This window comes from Paramisgurnus dabryanus, chromosome 6, assembly GCF_030506205.2.
Source record: "Paramisgurnus dabryanus chromosome 6, PD_genome_1.1, whole genome shotgun sequence".
NCBI classification, from domain to species: domain Eukaryota; kingdom Metazoa; phylum Chordata; class Actinopteri; order Cypriniformes; family Cobitidae; genus Paramisgurnus; species Paramisgurnus dabryanus.
The window spans coordinates 32,544,776-32,558,061 of record NC_133342.1 but is presented as its reverse complement, the minus strand read 5'-3'; the positions used below and the strand labels follow the sequence as shown (position 1 = coordinate 32,558,061).

At 37.6% G+C, this 13,286-nt stretch overlaps 1 protein-coding gene across 7 annotated transcripts in view; it reads right to left on the bottom strand.

Annotated features, from left to right (window-relative positions):
- Positions 1-13,286, bottom strand: part of rasal2 (RAS protein activator like 2) — a 90,381-nt gene that overhangs the window by 34,113 nt on the left and 42,982 nt on the right. For 2 of the 7 annotated variants that reach the window (XM_065276628.2, XM_065276629.2), the window contains exon 1: positions 7,312-7,505. The exons of the other annotated variants lie outside the window; for them this stretch is intronic. In XM_065276628.2, the coding sequence (XP_065132700.1) occupies positions 7,312-7,324 (13 nt within the window). In that variant the 5' untranslated portion in view covers positions 7,325-7,505. Of the gene's footprint in view, positions 1-7,311; positions 7,506-13,286 lie in introns of those variants that run through there. 7 annotated transcript variants of the gene reach the window in all.

Here is a 13,286-nt window from a genome sequence, read left to right as displayed (position 1 = left end):
TAATTATTTAACTAATGATAATGGTGCAAGCACGTCAAACTCCATGAGGTGTACATAAAAACAACAATTTAGCATGATATCCAGTTTCTTCAGGCCGGGGTCTATGTAGAAATGTCATGTTGAAAGTATGACGTGGGGCTGTATCAGTAACTTGGTTATGTAAATGTTAAAGCATCCAGTTTAACACTTACTCAAGGCCACAAAGATGTACAGATGTTTGGACAGCAAGCTATCCAAATTGAAACACAAGAGTCCAGCTATTTCCAGTGACTAAACTTTCACTTTGTTTCCATAAATCACAGCTCAAATTTGTTCCCGCTACAGCTCATCCATCATCTCACTACGTGCATCCCAAGGTCACATTGTCTCTGGCTGTCCTCCGTCCCCTGGTGTTGGAGTCGACAGGTCTCCCTGTCAGCCCCTCTGTGAGGTCGGTGCACGTCTCTCTCTCTTTCTCTTCAACCCTCCAGGCTGCGGCTGCCCCTGAAATCCACTTACCGCATTGATTTAGCCCAGCCCTCTTTCGAATCAATACGGTGTGCTGGAGATAACAGAGGGGTTAAAATGAGCGCAGCCAGACGTAAAACAAGGGCCCAGGATGTAATTAGAAGTGATGCGAGTGCTTGGTGGATGGATGGTAGGAGGATATAAAGGTAGAGCACAGGGGGAAGGGTGAGAAAGGGTGGTCCCTAGTTAACGCAACCCCGATGTATTGACTTTTATTGCCTGCTGAAACAGGCAATCAATCTGTGGTAAAATGGCATTTGCAGGGTGTAAATGAATCAATACCAATTTACCTAAAGATAAGAAGGTGAAACAATGATTTTGCCTCTGGGCTTTTTCTATAGCGACACCGCCCGGAACATTAAGCAGAGTTACGCTTATATTACCCATGATTGTCTGATTGGATGAGTCGATCATTATTTAATATACTGATATATGGATACGTTGTAGAAAAGACAGAGATGGGAACATTTAATATACCAAGGATTAAGAAAGTCTCCATTCTTCAACATGCGCAGAAGTTACACAGCAAAACATAACTTGGAAATTTGAAAACTCACAGCCTTTGTAATGAAAAAAAGTAATAGCAATGCTTTCCTAAGCAAGCACAGATAATGATCCTAACATGACCACAGGCTTATGTTTCTGAAGCTTAATTGGTAGAGCTTTGCATTAGCAGCTCAAAGGTTACAGGTTCAATTAACACTGGGTTCGAAACACGCATACTAATAAAAAAATTATAGCATGAATAAAACGTAAGTTGCTATGGATAAGAGTGCCCACTAAAAATCCACTCAAAAAGCCATACGAAACCATGGAGAGGCTAATAAAAATGCTGTTTCATGCCATCACAGTAATGATGATAATGATACCTGATATGAAATGTACATTAATAATTCATATTTAGAGGAACAGCAGGGCAACAGCAAAGCTCCCCATTTCCAACACATGCAGCTGCAGCTTTTTTCTGCATCATAATTCTTAAAAAGGGTAAGCGATAGGAAAATCCTCTACGAAACTCAGAGAGGGTTTAGTCAGCATGTGGAAATGGACACTGTGACAGGTCAGGTTTACTCATACACTTTTCATCCATTAATCTCTTTTTCTAGAGTTTTGTCTTTTACCTCCAACATATATCCAGTTATATTTATTATAATGGCTAGGTTTACGATACTTATGCCGAGTGCAGATTTTAGCGGCATCTACTGCAACCAACGGCTCAGTTCACCACTCACCCCTACACTTTCGAAACACAGAGAAGCTACAATAACTGCTACAGGACAAACATCTTTATCTGAGCAGGGCTCAAAATTAACTTTTTTATTTGGTAGCACTGGTGCTCCCAACTTTAAAGAGTTAGGAGCACCAGCAAAAATTTAGGCGCATCCATCCAAAAATTAAAAGGCACCAAAACTACAATGTATATGTTGATAGATTTATTTTATTAAAAATAAAACGCCACCATGGCCAGCATTTAAAATTTGGTCTTCTATATATTTTATTTTATTTTTTGCTGCATAGATTCCAAAATGAATACCCAAATGCTGTTGAAATAGTATAACAATAATAATTTAATAATTACAGGTAAAATGATTAAGATTACAATAGAAAATCTAGCAAACACGTAAAACACTGATTAACTGGGACATTACAAAAGTGACCTTAATATAGAAGGCTAATATATATATATATATATATATATATATATATATATATATATATATAGGTATTGATAACTGCATTACCAGGATGCTATTACTACTAAATAGGCAATGTTTTAAAAAATACTATAAAAACATACCATCATTGTCGTGTTCCACATCAACATGGACCACAAGGATGTTTGTCGGATGTTCGCCAGCGCATGCGCACATACATCAAACACTCTTTGACAGACAGGTCGGTGTCTCCATCAATAATGAACACATTTGTCATGACACTACTTGTGTTTTTGGCACTTTCGCCATGTTTAAGTAAGGTCTGGCGCTTAAAATGTTTTGATTCCGCCACCAACGCCGTTTTACAGGATTTACAGTAAACACAGTAAGTTACATCGAGCCATTCTCATAGCGGAGACACTCGTAATCTTTAAGCCACTCTCTCTGAAAGGTTTAACGTCAAGTCTTATTTTCCGGTGGTGGAGTCGCATTTGAATCCGGATCGTCGTCATTAATTACAGTAGTACTAGTAACATTGGTTGTAGTCGGCTCGTTCTCGTCATGCTCGCGGTTCGTCTTTCACATTTTCGCGCTTCACGTACCAACGTAGCACGGCAACAAGGAATGACTGACGCTCATATTAGCCAATCTGCGGTCTTCATTAAACGTAAGAACATAATGGTGAAATTTGATGGCACAGCAGCATCACAATCTAAATCAAGTCGCAACACACAACAAAATGGGCAGTCGCACAAATGCTCCCAAATATATTTTAAGGTCGCACAGATTAAATTTCGGTCGCATATGCGACCAAAATAGTCGCAATTTCGAGCCCTGTCTGAGACAACATAGTGACGAAAAACACGCCCAGGAGTTAGGATTGTCTGTTTAGGGCTACTGTAGAAACATGACACAAAATGGCTAATTCATTGTAAGGGGACTCGCGGTGTATGTAGTAGGGGTGTAAAAATACATCGATATAGGTCGATACATTAAAGACATTTTTAACAATACGATGCATTGATGCCACACATAAAATATTGATATGTGGTACCTTTATTTTGACACGTTCTCATTCCTTGACACAACGTCCATTTATTTCCCCCCAAAACGCACTTTTTTGTTTCTTTTCGTCTGCTAGTGTCAGCAAGTGAGATAAACCTAGGGCTTCTACCTATCGCTTTTCGAATGAGGTGAGCTTTTGTAAATTATTATTTTATGTGTGTGTGTGTGTGTTGTAATTTACTTTTTCTCAGTTCGAAATAAATAAAAAAGTGAGCAAAGTTCATTTTTTTCTAAAACTACCTCCGTGATTGTCACTACTGCACATATTGGCACAATCATAAGCTTGATTTTGTGTGACATTTTTCCCTCATTCTTTACTTTTCTTTATTTAAATAAGTGTATTTTTAGTTAGTTTGTTGTTGTAAATGTTTCATGTTCAAAGAGTTTAAATGGAATGTTCATTTTGGTTGCATTTGTAAGTTATAAAAATGTAACTGCTTAACTAGGTGGAGCTGCCTAACAATTAATCGCAACTAATCGTTTGCAGAATTAAAGATTTTTTTTACATATCAAATGTGTGTAATAATTATGTAAATAAAAATGCACACACATGCATGTATATTTAAGAAATTTTGCATGTGAATAAACATTTGTATATTTACATATAATGTATATCACATATAAATATTTATTATATCAATATATTTTTTCCTTTAAATTATACATACATGTGTTTGTATTTATATATACATAATATTTGTTGATGTATTGTGTATAATAATTATGTAAACAAAAACTTTTATTCTGCAAATGAATAGTCGTGACTAATCATTAGGCAGCCCTATAACTAGGTAGATAAAATAAAAATATTGATAAATGAATCGAATCGCATCAAAATTACATCAAATAAGTGTTCAATGTATGTGCAAATACCGCATCCCTGGTGGAGGAATTTGTTATCGTAATGAACTGTTTGATTTCACCTCAGGATGTAGATAAAAATTTATCATTCTGACGTAATAAAAACATAACAGGTCTTCATGTAAGGTCAACAAAATCGTAACATAATCATGTAAGGTCTTTATATACCACTGAAAATATAGTTATGTATATATTGAATTTCTGTTAATAGACCTTCCTAAAATGTACACACTGCACCTTTAAAGTTTTATTCTTGTTGCACTAAACCACATGAACAGATTGATGGTAATACAACACGCTGCAAGAATTCAGAAAAGTTTGCTGACTAAGGAGGCAGTTTCCCTCTTTGCCTTGCCAGTAACCATTTCAGTTCAGATTGGTACACCTTAAGCACCTCTGCTCTTGTCTTAAATGTGCATTACATAATGAAACAAGTGCAAACAGAATCACAAAGCCATATCTATTCTCTACCTTTTTAATGACAGGACACTGTTTACCTTTCCAAGTATCTGCCTGATGCCAAATGTCTGGAATGTACCGATGTCACAACACAGAGCTGTGAAACTCGAGACTAGCAGGACATCTTTACTGTACTTAAACTTAGCAGACAGGTGTGGTATGCTATGTTAAGATCCTTGCAAGTTAGGGCGACAACTTTGTATTACTTTACGACACCGGAAGATCTAAAGGTCAAACAGGTTTGGTCAAACAAAAACAAGGAAACCTACAGACAGGTATTTCAGGTTAAATATCGGAAATTAAACTAACAAGGGGGTCACACGACATGCTAAGGCATGTGATGGATTGTCAAGTTTGGAGAAATTACTGGAAAAACGATTTTGGCCCATAATGTCTTTATAAAAATGTTGAAGTACAGCAAAGATTGAATGACTACAAGCAGTTCACGTCTATATGAGTTATTAAGATTAAGCTATGATGAGTAGGGTTGGGAACCGAGAACTGGTTCCTATTCAGAACCGGTTGTGCTTTTTAAAAGGAACCGGAACCGCACAAATTTCTTACGTTTAAAAGCTTTTTAAAGTGATAAACGGGCTGGGAGCGGTTACTTTAAATAGCCATGTCCTACCTCATAAAATTAATTACGTTAAGCCACTGTTTACAGTCACGCTGCTGAGGTTTGCTTTGTATACTTAGTGTTAAACACGTCTAAAAGAAAGTCAGGGTGTGGATTTATTTCCAAAGGTATATTGATGAAGCAAAGTGTAACACGTGTAAAATATATCCTTCAAAGGCGGCTGACAAAACACTTTAGCACAGCATAAATCTCAAAACATGAAGTGTTTGAGAACTACTGCTCCTAACATGTCCACTTACTAGGTAGGAAACCTTACGAGGACCACCTCAACAAGAATAAATGCAGGGTTCACACACCTTAGTTAACTTCAAATTCAAATACCTTTCCAGGACATTTCAGGTCCAATACCCTAAAATTCAAGGAGTAAATGTGGGGACACATTTCAAGTGAGAGCAAGGTTACATTGTGTTACCTTTTAAGATACATTGTTACAGTTCCCTTTTGAGGGAACTCGCGCTGCGTCACTGCGGTGACACTTTAGGGACGCCTCCAGGAGTAAGTGAGTCTGAATGTGTATATCAAATTCAACCAATGGTGAGGCTTAACGACAAAGACAGGGTGATGCAGGAGCCAGAAAGTATATCGTTATCTGAAATATTGCTAAAGACGGCGTTACAGGGATGCAGGAAGTATGGCATGGGAGAAGCAGCGCCTTGTTCCCTTCTCAGGGAACAACAGTTACATACGTAGCCTGAAACATTTTCATTTGTCAAACACAACTATGCAAAAAAGCATTTTGGTACGAATCAACATTCGCATACAGAAGATATAAGCATTTAAAGCGAAAAGTTTAGCACGTGTGCTTAAAAAGTCTAGAATTTTTATGATATTATCCTACACTACACAGGGAATAATATGGATTTTTTTCTCAGAAAACTTTGTGCATAAAATAGATTCAAGCACTTTCAATGACGAGTATCTATGCATGTATATTTTCAAAAACTTCCCAGGGCCTTGAATCCCCCCCCAGATTTCAAGGACCCTTGGGAACCCTCTAAAAGATATAGTGGCTGAAAATATTGATTGACATTACATTTAAAATATTTTGAATGTGATAAATAAACATAAATGGACATATTTAAGTATTGTGCATAATTTTTCATATTTATTTTATTATAAATCAGAACTGGGAATTGTTAGGCAGAACTGGAATCCGATTTTGAAAATTTCTTACGATACCCAACCCTAATTATAAGGACTCTTGTGTAATAAAGAAATCAAGTGTTTATTAGAAAGCATTATCACAATGTAAGGCATGTTTACACTAATAAATATCATTACACAAGATGCAGAAGACATTTCAATTCGGATGGTTTTTGATTCAATGATTTTAACATTCATCAGCTGGAAACAAAATCGTTTCTCTGTATCATAGTAAGCGTGGACTTTGCTATGCCTTCTAAAAAAAAAAAGTTATTGTTCCTGGTGTGAATGGGTCTTTACTACAAATATGATTTAAGAGCTCAGATGTAGCTCAATAATATGCTAAATAAATCAATAAACCAATCCTTAAGCCTAACAGTGAGAAATAAATTGCATATTTAAAACTAAAACTCTATTATAGAGATTGTTTGCTGTGTTAATGTGTATTTAGTAATTTAGTGAAGAATCTGAAATAGTCCAGTCACTGATATAGTCAAAATCACTGGTGTTGTTCCCCTAATTCATTTATTTTATGGAGGGGCAAGTGAATAAACAGTAGCAGTGGACGCACAAGGGGTTAATTTAAGTAGGCAAGCGAAATGTTGCGTTCTTCAACAAATATTCAAGTCAAGACGACAAGAAAAGCATTGCTAGTCCAAACTTGGCTTTAAATAAAGTAGACAATGAAAAAGTGTCTACTGCTAAACACTGGTAACTGTATTGCGAAATACGACGGTAAAAGTGCGACGCAACTTAAAAAAAAACAGTTGCTTAACTCCTAAATGTACCGTCCGCGTTTGCAATTTACATCAATAACAGTAAAGAAAATCATCCGTTAACTACATTGATATTTATATCAGTCAAACGTATCACTACTTGTGGACCAAGGTACACATGTATGGCGGTAACGTATTGTACACAATGCACATCTTGTAGCCGCGTGGCTTGTTGAATATAAAGTGAAGTAATAAACGCCGAACATACCTATAAAGTCCATAATGATATCGACTCTGATCGGTTTATAGTCACATCCCTTCGATAAAAGACACCGACGAGATCTCAGAGAGATAAAATGAGCCGGTGTATAGTGACTGAAGTCTCTCTCACTCACACACCCCCATCAGTCAGTCCATACAGTGAGGAATGAGCCCGATCCAGTCAAACTCTCTCTCACTCCCTCAACAATGGCTGTCGTGCGCGAGGATCATTTAATCAAGCGACACGTGAACACTTCTGCGTAAATCACTATAATTTGTATTACTGCAGTTTTAGTACAAATATTACGGTTAAGACAATGGTTAATGCACCATAGTTCATCTATGGTTACTGTAGTAAAACGACGGAAGGTTAAAATTATATTCAGATTGTTTATTTAATAACATATCGATTCTAACGGAACTACGAGGTTATTTACACAATAAACAAGTCGTCGAGTTATGAAATGCTGTGTTTTTTATAGGAAGTTGTTAGGGAGACTTGTAAATACCGCGATTCATTCATTGCGTAACGAGTTTCACTTGTTACACGCGTGAGAAAAACACAGGAAACCTTCAGCTGTGGGACACAATACAGGAGTGACGGGAGTAAATGGGATGTGCATACTTTCAGCTGCTTATTTATTATTATAGGTATAGGTTTGCACTTGTCATTTAGTACAGCTGGATGACTAAAGTTGACAGAAAAATAAATCTTTTAAACAGAGCAGCCCTCACAATACTTTGCTAAAGTGCCCTTTTTGAATAGATTCCATCAACATGTAAACTCAAAATACATTCACTGGTTCTTTAAAGGTGCCAAAGAATGCACTAAAATAATGTGTTAAATTGTTCTTTGATATTTAACATAGAAAGTATGTGGCTTTATTAGGTGTGAAAATGACCCAGAGACGGTTTTACATATCCATGATTTGATGCCCTCAGAAAGAAATTGTCTGTTAGTACCTTATTTGAAAGGGTCATGAATAATAATGTCGAGCTCTGCTCTGATTGGCTGTTTCACAGAGCAGCTCCTTCAGTAGCTATAGGTCTGTTCGAGATCGTCCGGCGCTGCGCAGACCGATTGGCGAGGTTTGCCGCTTGCAGTCGAGGGGGGAAACGGAGGCGGAGCCGTCAAGCCGGACACCTGCTGCTTGCCGTAGTGACGTGTGCGCCGTGTTTCCTTGTTTTTAATCGCAAATGAAGTGAATTAGATGCTGAATTTGATAAAACAAACCTTTTAATAAAAAGTTGCAACCAGAAACATTTTATATCGAATATTTTAATTGCTGCTTATACTGTATACCCAAAAATAACGGGAAACAAGCCTATATTATTAAAATACCAATAGAGTTTTTTGATTTTGATTTTTATTACACGACACAATATAACATATTTAAGCATATTAAAGTGTTTTACCTGTTTTAAAACATGAATTTATAATGTTTATTATTGGAACTAAAGTTTGGATTAAACTTGAAACCCACGTGATCCTTGTCATCAGTGAGGCAGCCAATCATGTAAAGCTGTTACGTCATCACAACTCCGTGCAGCCGCTCTGGAGAAGCTGCACTGGCTGAGCTAGCCGGCTACTTTCGAAACGCTCTCGCGGTACTTATGACACAGTCACGTGCCTGCAGCGCCAGCTGAAGTCGGACAAAATTACTAACCAGAATGCACTGCTTCAAGTCAGGCGCCGATCGGTCTGCGCAGCGCCGCATGAAGTGTATTGAACACACCTTATGTGTGTGTGTGTGTGTGTGTGTGTGTGAGAACAGACCCTATGTTTGAGTCTGTATCATCCTAAACACTAGCATATAGCATTAACTAGCATATAGCGCTAACTCAACAGTCACAACTTTGTTTTATCACTAGGGTGACCATACATGCCATTCTTCCTGGACCCGTCCTGTCCAGGATTTCGGGTGCGTCTTTTGGAACTCGTATTTGTCGACTGCATACGTCATAGAGGATTATTATTATTATTTCAGAAAAGCAACCGTTACATTTTAAGGTAAGAATGAAACTACGATTGTATATCTTATGTTTTTAACTGAATTGCGTATGCGGTCAACAAATACGACTTCCGGAAGATGCACCGAAATCCTGGACGGGATACGTCCGGGAAGAATGGCACGTATGGTCACCCTATTTATAACAATCACAGTTAATGTTATGTGGTTTTTTTTAGTGGTGTTTTGTATGCACAGGGTTTACATGACTTGGAAACAATCGTGAGGCTCACGATATGTCACCATGTACTAGGGGTGTCACGATTCTCCAAATCCTCGATTTGATTACATTTTCGATTCTAAGGTCACGGTTTGATTCACGATATTTACTTTTTTGCCATTTTTATGAAATATAATATCTGACCTTGAACCCGGAGATGCCCTGCCATGTTAGTCGTGCTGCCAGTGGGAAAATATGGTACACGCACATACCTGATAAAACGAAACTCTGAACATCTGTCAGTACTTTGCACCTTAAAAACGCTCTTTTATTACCGTCAGACAAGATTGTGAGACTATACCCCAATGAGTCATGTTAAAATGCTGTTTTTCATAACTCTTAAACAACTGAAATAAGTTGTTGTGAAACTTAAACTGATCTCAGTTCAGAGAAACGACCGGTCCTGGCACAGAGGCCGTTCTGCTGAAGGCGGGAGGCGTGTGGTGTTTTTTGTTTCCCATGTAAAGAGCAGCTTGTGTGGTGTCTCCTGCATCTGCCATGCTATGTTTTAACTGCCTGTAGCTAGCTAAGTTAGATGAGGTTGACTTGCAGCCCTCAACACGTCTGTTTTTTCTGCTTGGGAAGCTGACTGAACGTGACATGGGGGTGTGGCAGCATCAACGTTAAATTTTTGAATTCGAAGTTCGAGGTTGTGACTTAATTTCGATCGATCGAAATAACACCCTTACCATGTACCGAACTTATTATTCATCTATGCGCATGTAAATACAGTTTTCCATTCTACGGCACCTTTAAGTAAGCACAGACAAAACTGCAGCACACCAATTTTTTTTGGAAAAAAACATATTTTTGAGTAAGACTCCTATCTACACAGTGAAGTTCCTCTGGGCTACGTTTGTTATTTCATGGCATTCGGCTAGTTCTGATACACCAAAGAGCAAAACAGGATCTTCAGAAATCAACAACCTAAGTGTCCAGAAGTGTTGTTTCTTGACCTAAATACAGGTGAAAGATCTTTTGATATGCCTCTCTCATTCATAAATCTGAAAATGTTTCTCAGGACAGCTTGCCCCATGACACATCACACTGAACAATTTTCATCCTGTTATTGGTTTATATATAAAAAAACACTGCACATACACAAGGGGAAAACAAAGGGGAACGACTTTCTTGCTTTGATTAAAATAGCAAAATCAATTTGATATATTATATAGCGCGAGAATAGAATGAGATGCATTTCATCCACTTAAAAGATTTCCATTTATCTCTATTATAGTCCATCATACGTTTAATTTCTACTTAAAATTAAAGTTAAAATAAACATCTTAAATCATTTAGGTCTTTTCTATATAGTCACCACATCACTTTAGGTTGGACTTTTCTTCAAGTTCCTAGTTTTCTGTTGCACACACATGGTATTGTAACAGTCTTAGTTACAAATATACCTTTCATTGGTATTTAAAAGAAGACCTCATTGTCTTGACAGCCGTGAGAAAGATGAGGATGATGCAGAACACATTAACAGATATAAAGCTCTTCATCGCAACAACAGATCTCTTTGATTCACAGGTTGGCCACACATGATCATCACACAAACAAACATTTTTGATATGAATCTAACTCAACACGCTGCCTATTTTGAATGGCCTTAGGAATCCAGAACTCTTCGCTAAGCACCCCGGCCGTGGAGTTTCTTATTGTCAAACAGGCCAAAAATTTACATATAAATAACTCTCTTCTCTTGCTCTCCGAATCCATTGGTAAAGCTTAGGAGGGTCTGAAGAATGAATGACTCTCTTAGTCACAGAGATTTGTGCATTTCTCTGACCGCTGCCTTTAGCAACCGTCCCTGAACTGCTCCCACCGGGTCAGCGTCCGCACCCCCGCGCATACTGCCACTGAATGCGAGACCAGTCAGAGGGCAGCTACATTTATAACCCCCCCTCTCCCCGGGACTGGGAGGGAATGCAAAACTGTCCATAGAGACAAAACTAACACTCTTGGGTTTTGTTCCTCAGAATTACATTCCTAGATCTTCCCCCTCGTGCGAGCACGCCCCGTCCCACAGAGGGCACGGGTTCAAACATACCCCGAATGTACCGTTTACTCAAACGGGTTAGTCACAACAAAGCTAAAAAAATGCGAATGGATGAAGAATATTTAAAGACGACCTTAAAAAAACGCATCATCATTGTTTTCAACTACATTCAGCTCTGACACTGTAAATTCTTTAAATACACAATAAAAATCTCTATAAAAATATTTGTCTGAGTCTGCTGTCTGCCAGCAGGGTATTATGCAAAACAAAACAATCAACTCATGAAACAAAGAGGAAGGCATGTGTATATGCAAATAATTATGCGTTTGATAGTCTTGCACAATTCGACTTTGTTTTCTCAAATATTCTGCAGTTTTCCAATGCATGCCCAAACTGATACGTTTCACCCCAATCTGTTGTCTCTTTAAGCCTAGCCTGTGGCGATTACACTTTGTTATTCTGATCTTCTACTGGATTTAAAGTAATGGCTAGGAATAATGGAGCTACGAATGCACCTAGTGGTGTGACTTTGTTCATGAATCACCTCACACTTACGCACAAATCAATATGATACAAACTGCAGTGTAAGGTACCAGGTTTAAAGGAACATTCCACTTTTTTTTGAAAATATGCTCATTTTCAAGTTACCCTAGAGTTTAAAGGAACAGTATGTAGGATTGTGGCCCAAACTGGTATGCAATCACACAACTGGTGGCCAATACACAACATGACAACATAAACATCAGTTGAGGGCTGCAATTCCACTTTTTAAATGTCAATATCCTGTCCGGACTACTGTTGTGAGTGATATAAGTATTTGAAATGAAAATGATTTCTTAATATCTAGTGACATATATCAGGGCCATTTTATGATTAATTGATATACATTTCTTACATACTGTGCCTTTAAAATTGATTCTTACCGTTTTGAAATCCATTCAGCTGATCTCAGTGTCTGGCCCTGGAACTTTTAGCATAGCTTAGCATAATCCATTGAATCTGATTAGACCATTAGCATTGCGCAAAAAAATAACCAAAGAGTTTCGATATTTACCAACAGTAAATTAAAAGTTGTGATTTGTGTCCTAGCCATATCTGCCTAGAAAATCACAACTTTTAATTTTCTGTCGGTCTTAGTACACAATGTAACTACAGAAGAGTCAAGTTTTAAACAGGAAAAATATCAAAACTCTTTGGATATTTTTTAGCGCGATGCTAATGGTCTAATCAGATTCAATGGATTGTGCTAAGCTATGCTAAAAGTGCTAGCGCCAGACCCGAAGATCAGCTCTAGGGAAGCTGGAAAATTAGCATATTTAAAAAAAACAGTGGAATGTCCCTTTAACAACATCCTAAAGCTACGGTACATCACACAAGAGAATCACTTGAGACAGTGGTACAATCTATGTTTAAAAGCTTCAAAGCAAAAAAAGAGCCTCTGACAAAAGTATTTGGTGGATATTACAGTCTGTACGTAAGTAAAAAATAAACTTCCAGATCTTTTAAGGACTTAAATATTTCCAAGTGAAATAATAGGGAATAAACATGGAAACCTTGTTAAATAAAAGCTCTCTATAACATTCCGTGATAATCTAACCTTGATATCTTTAAAACATGACTGAGTGAGGTCATGTCAAAGATTAAAATCACACTTTGATTCTCCTAACCTCATATTTAAATTATGAGACTTCAAACTGGATTTCACAGACAGGGTCACAACAGTTCCTTTGTTATGCAACATATTCTGAATAAAT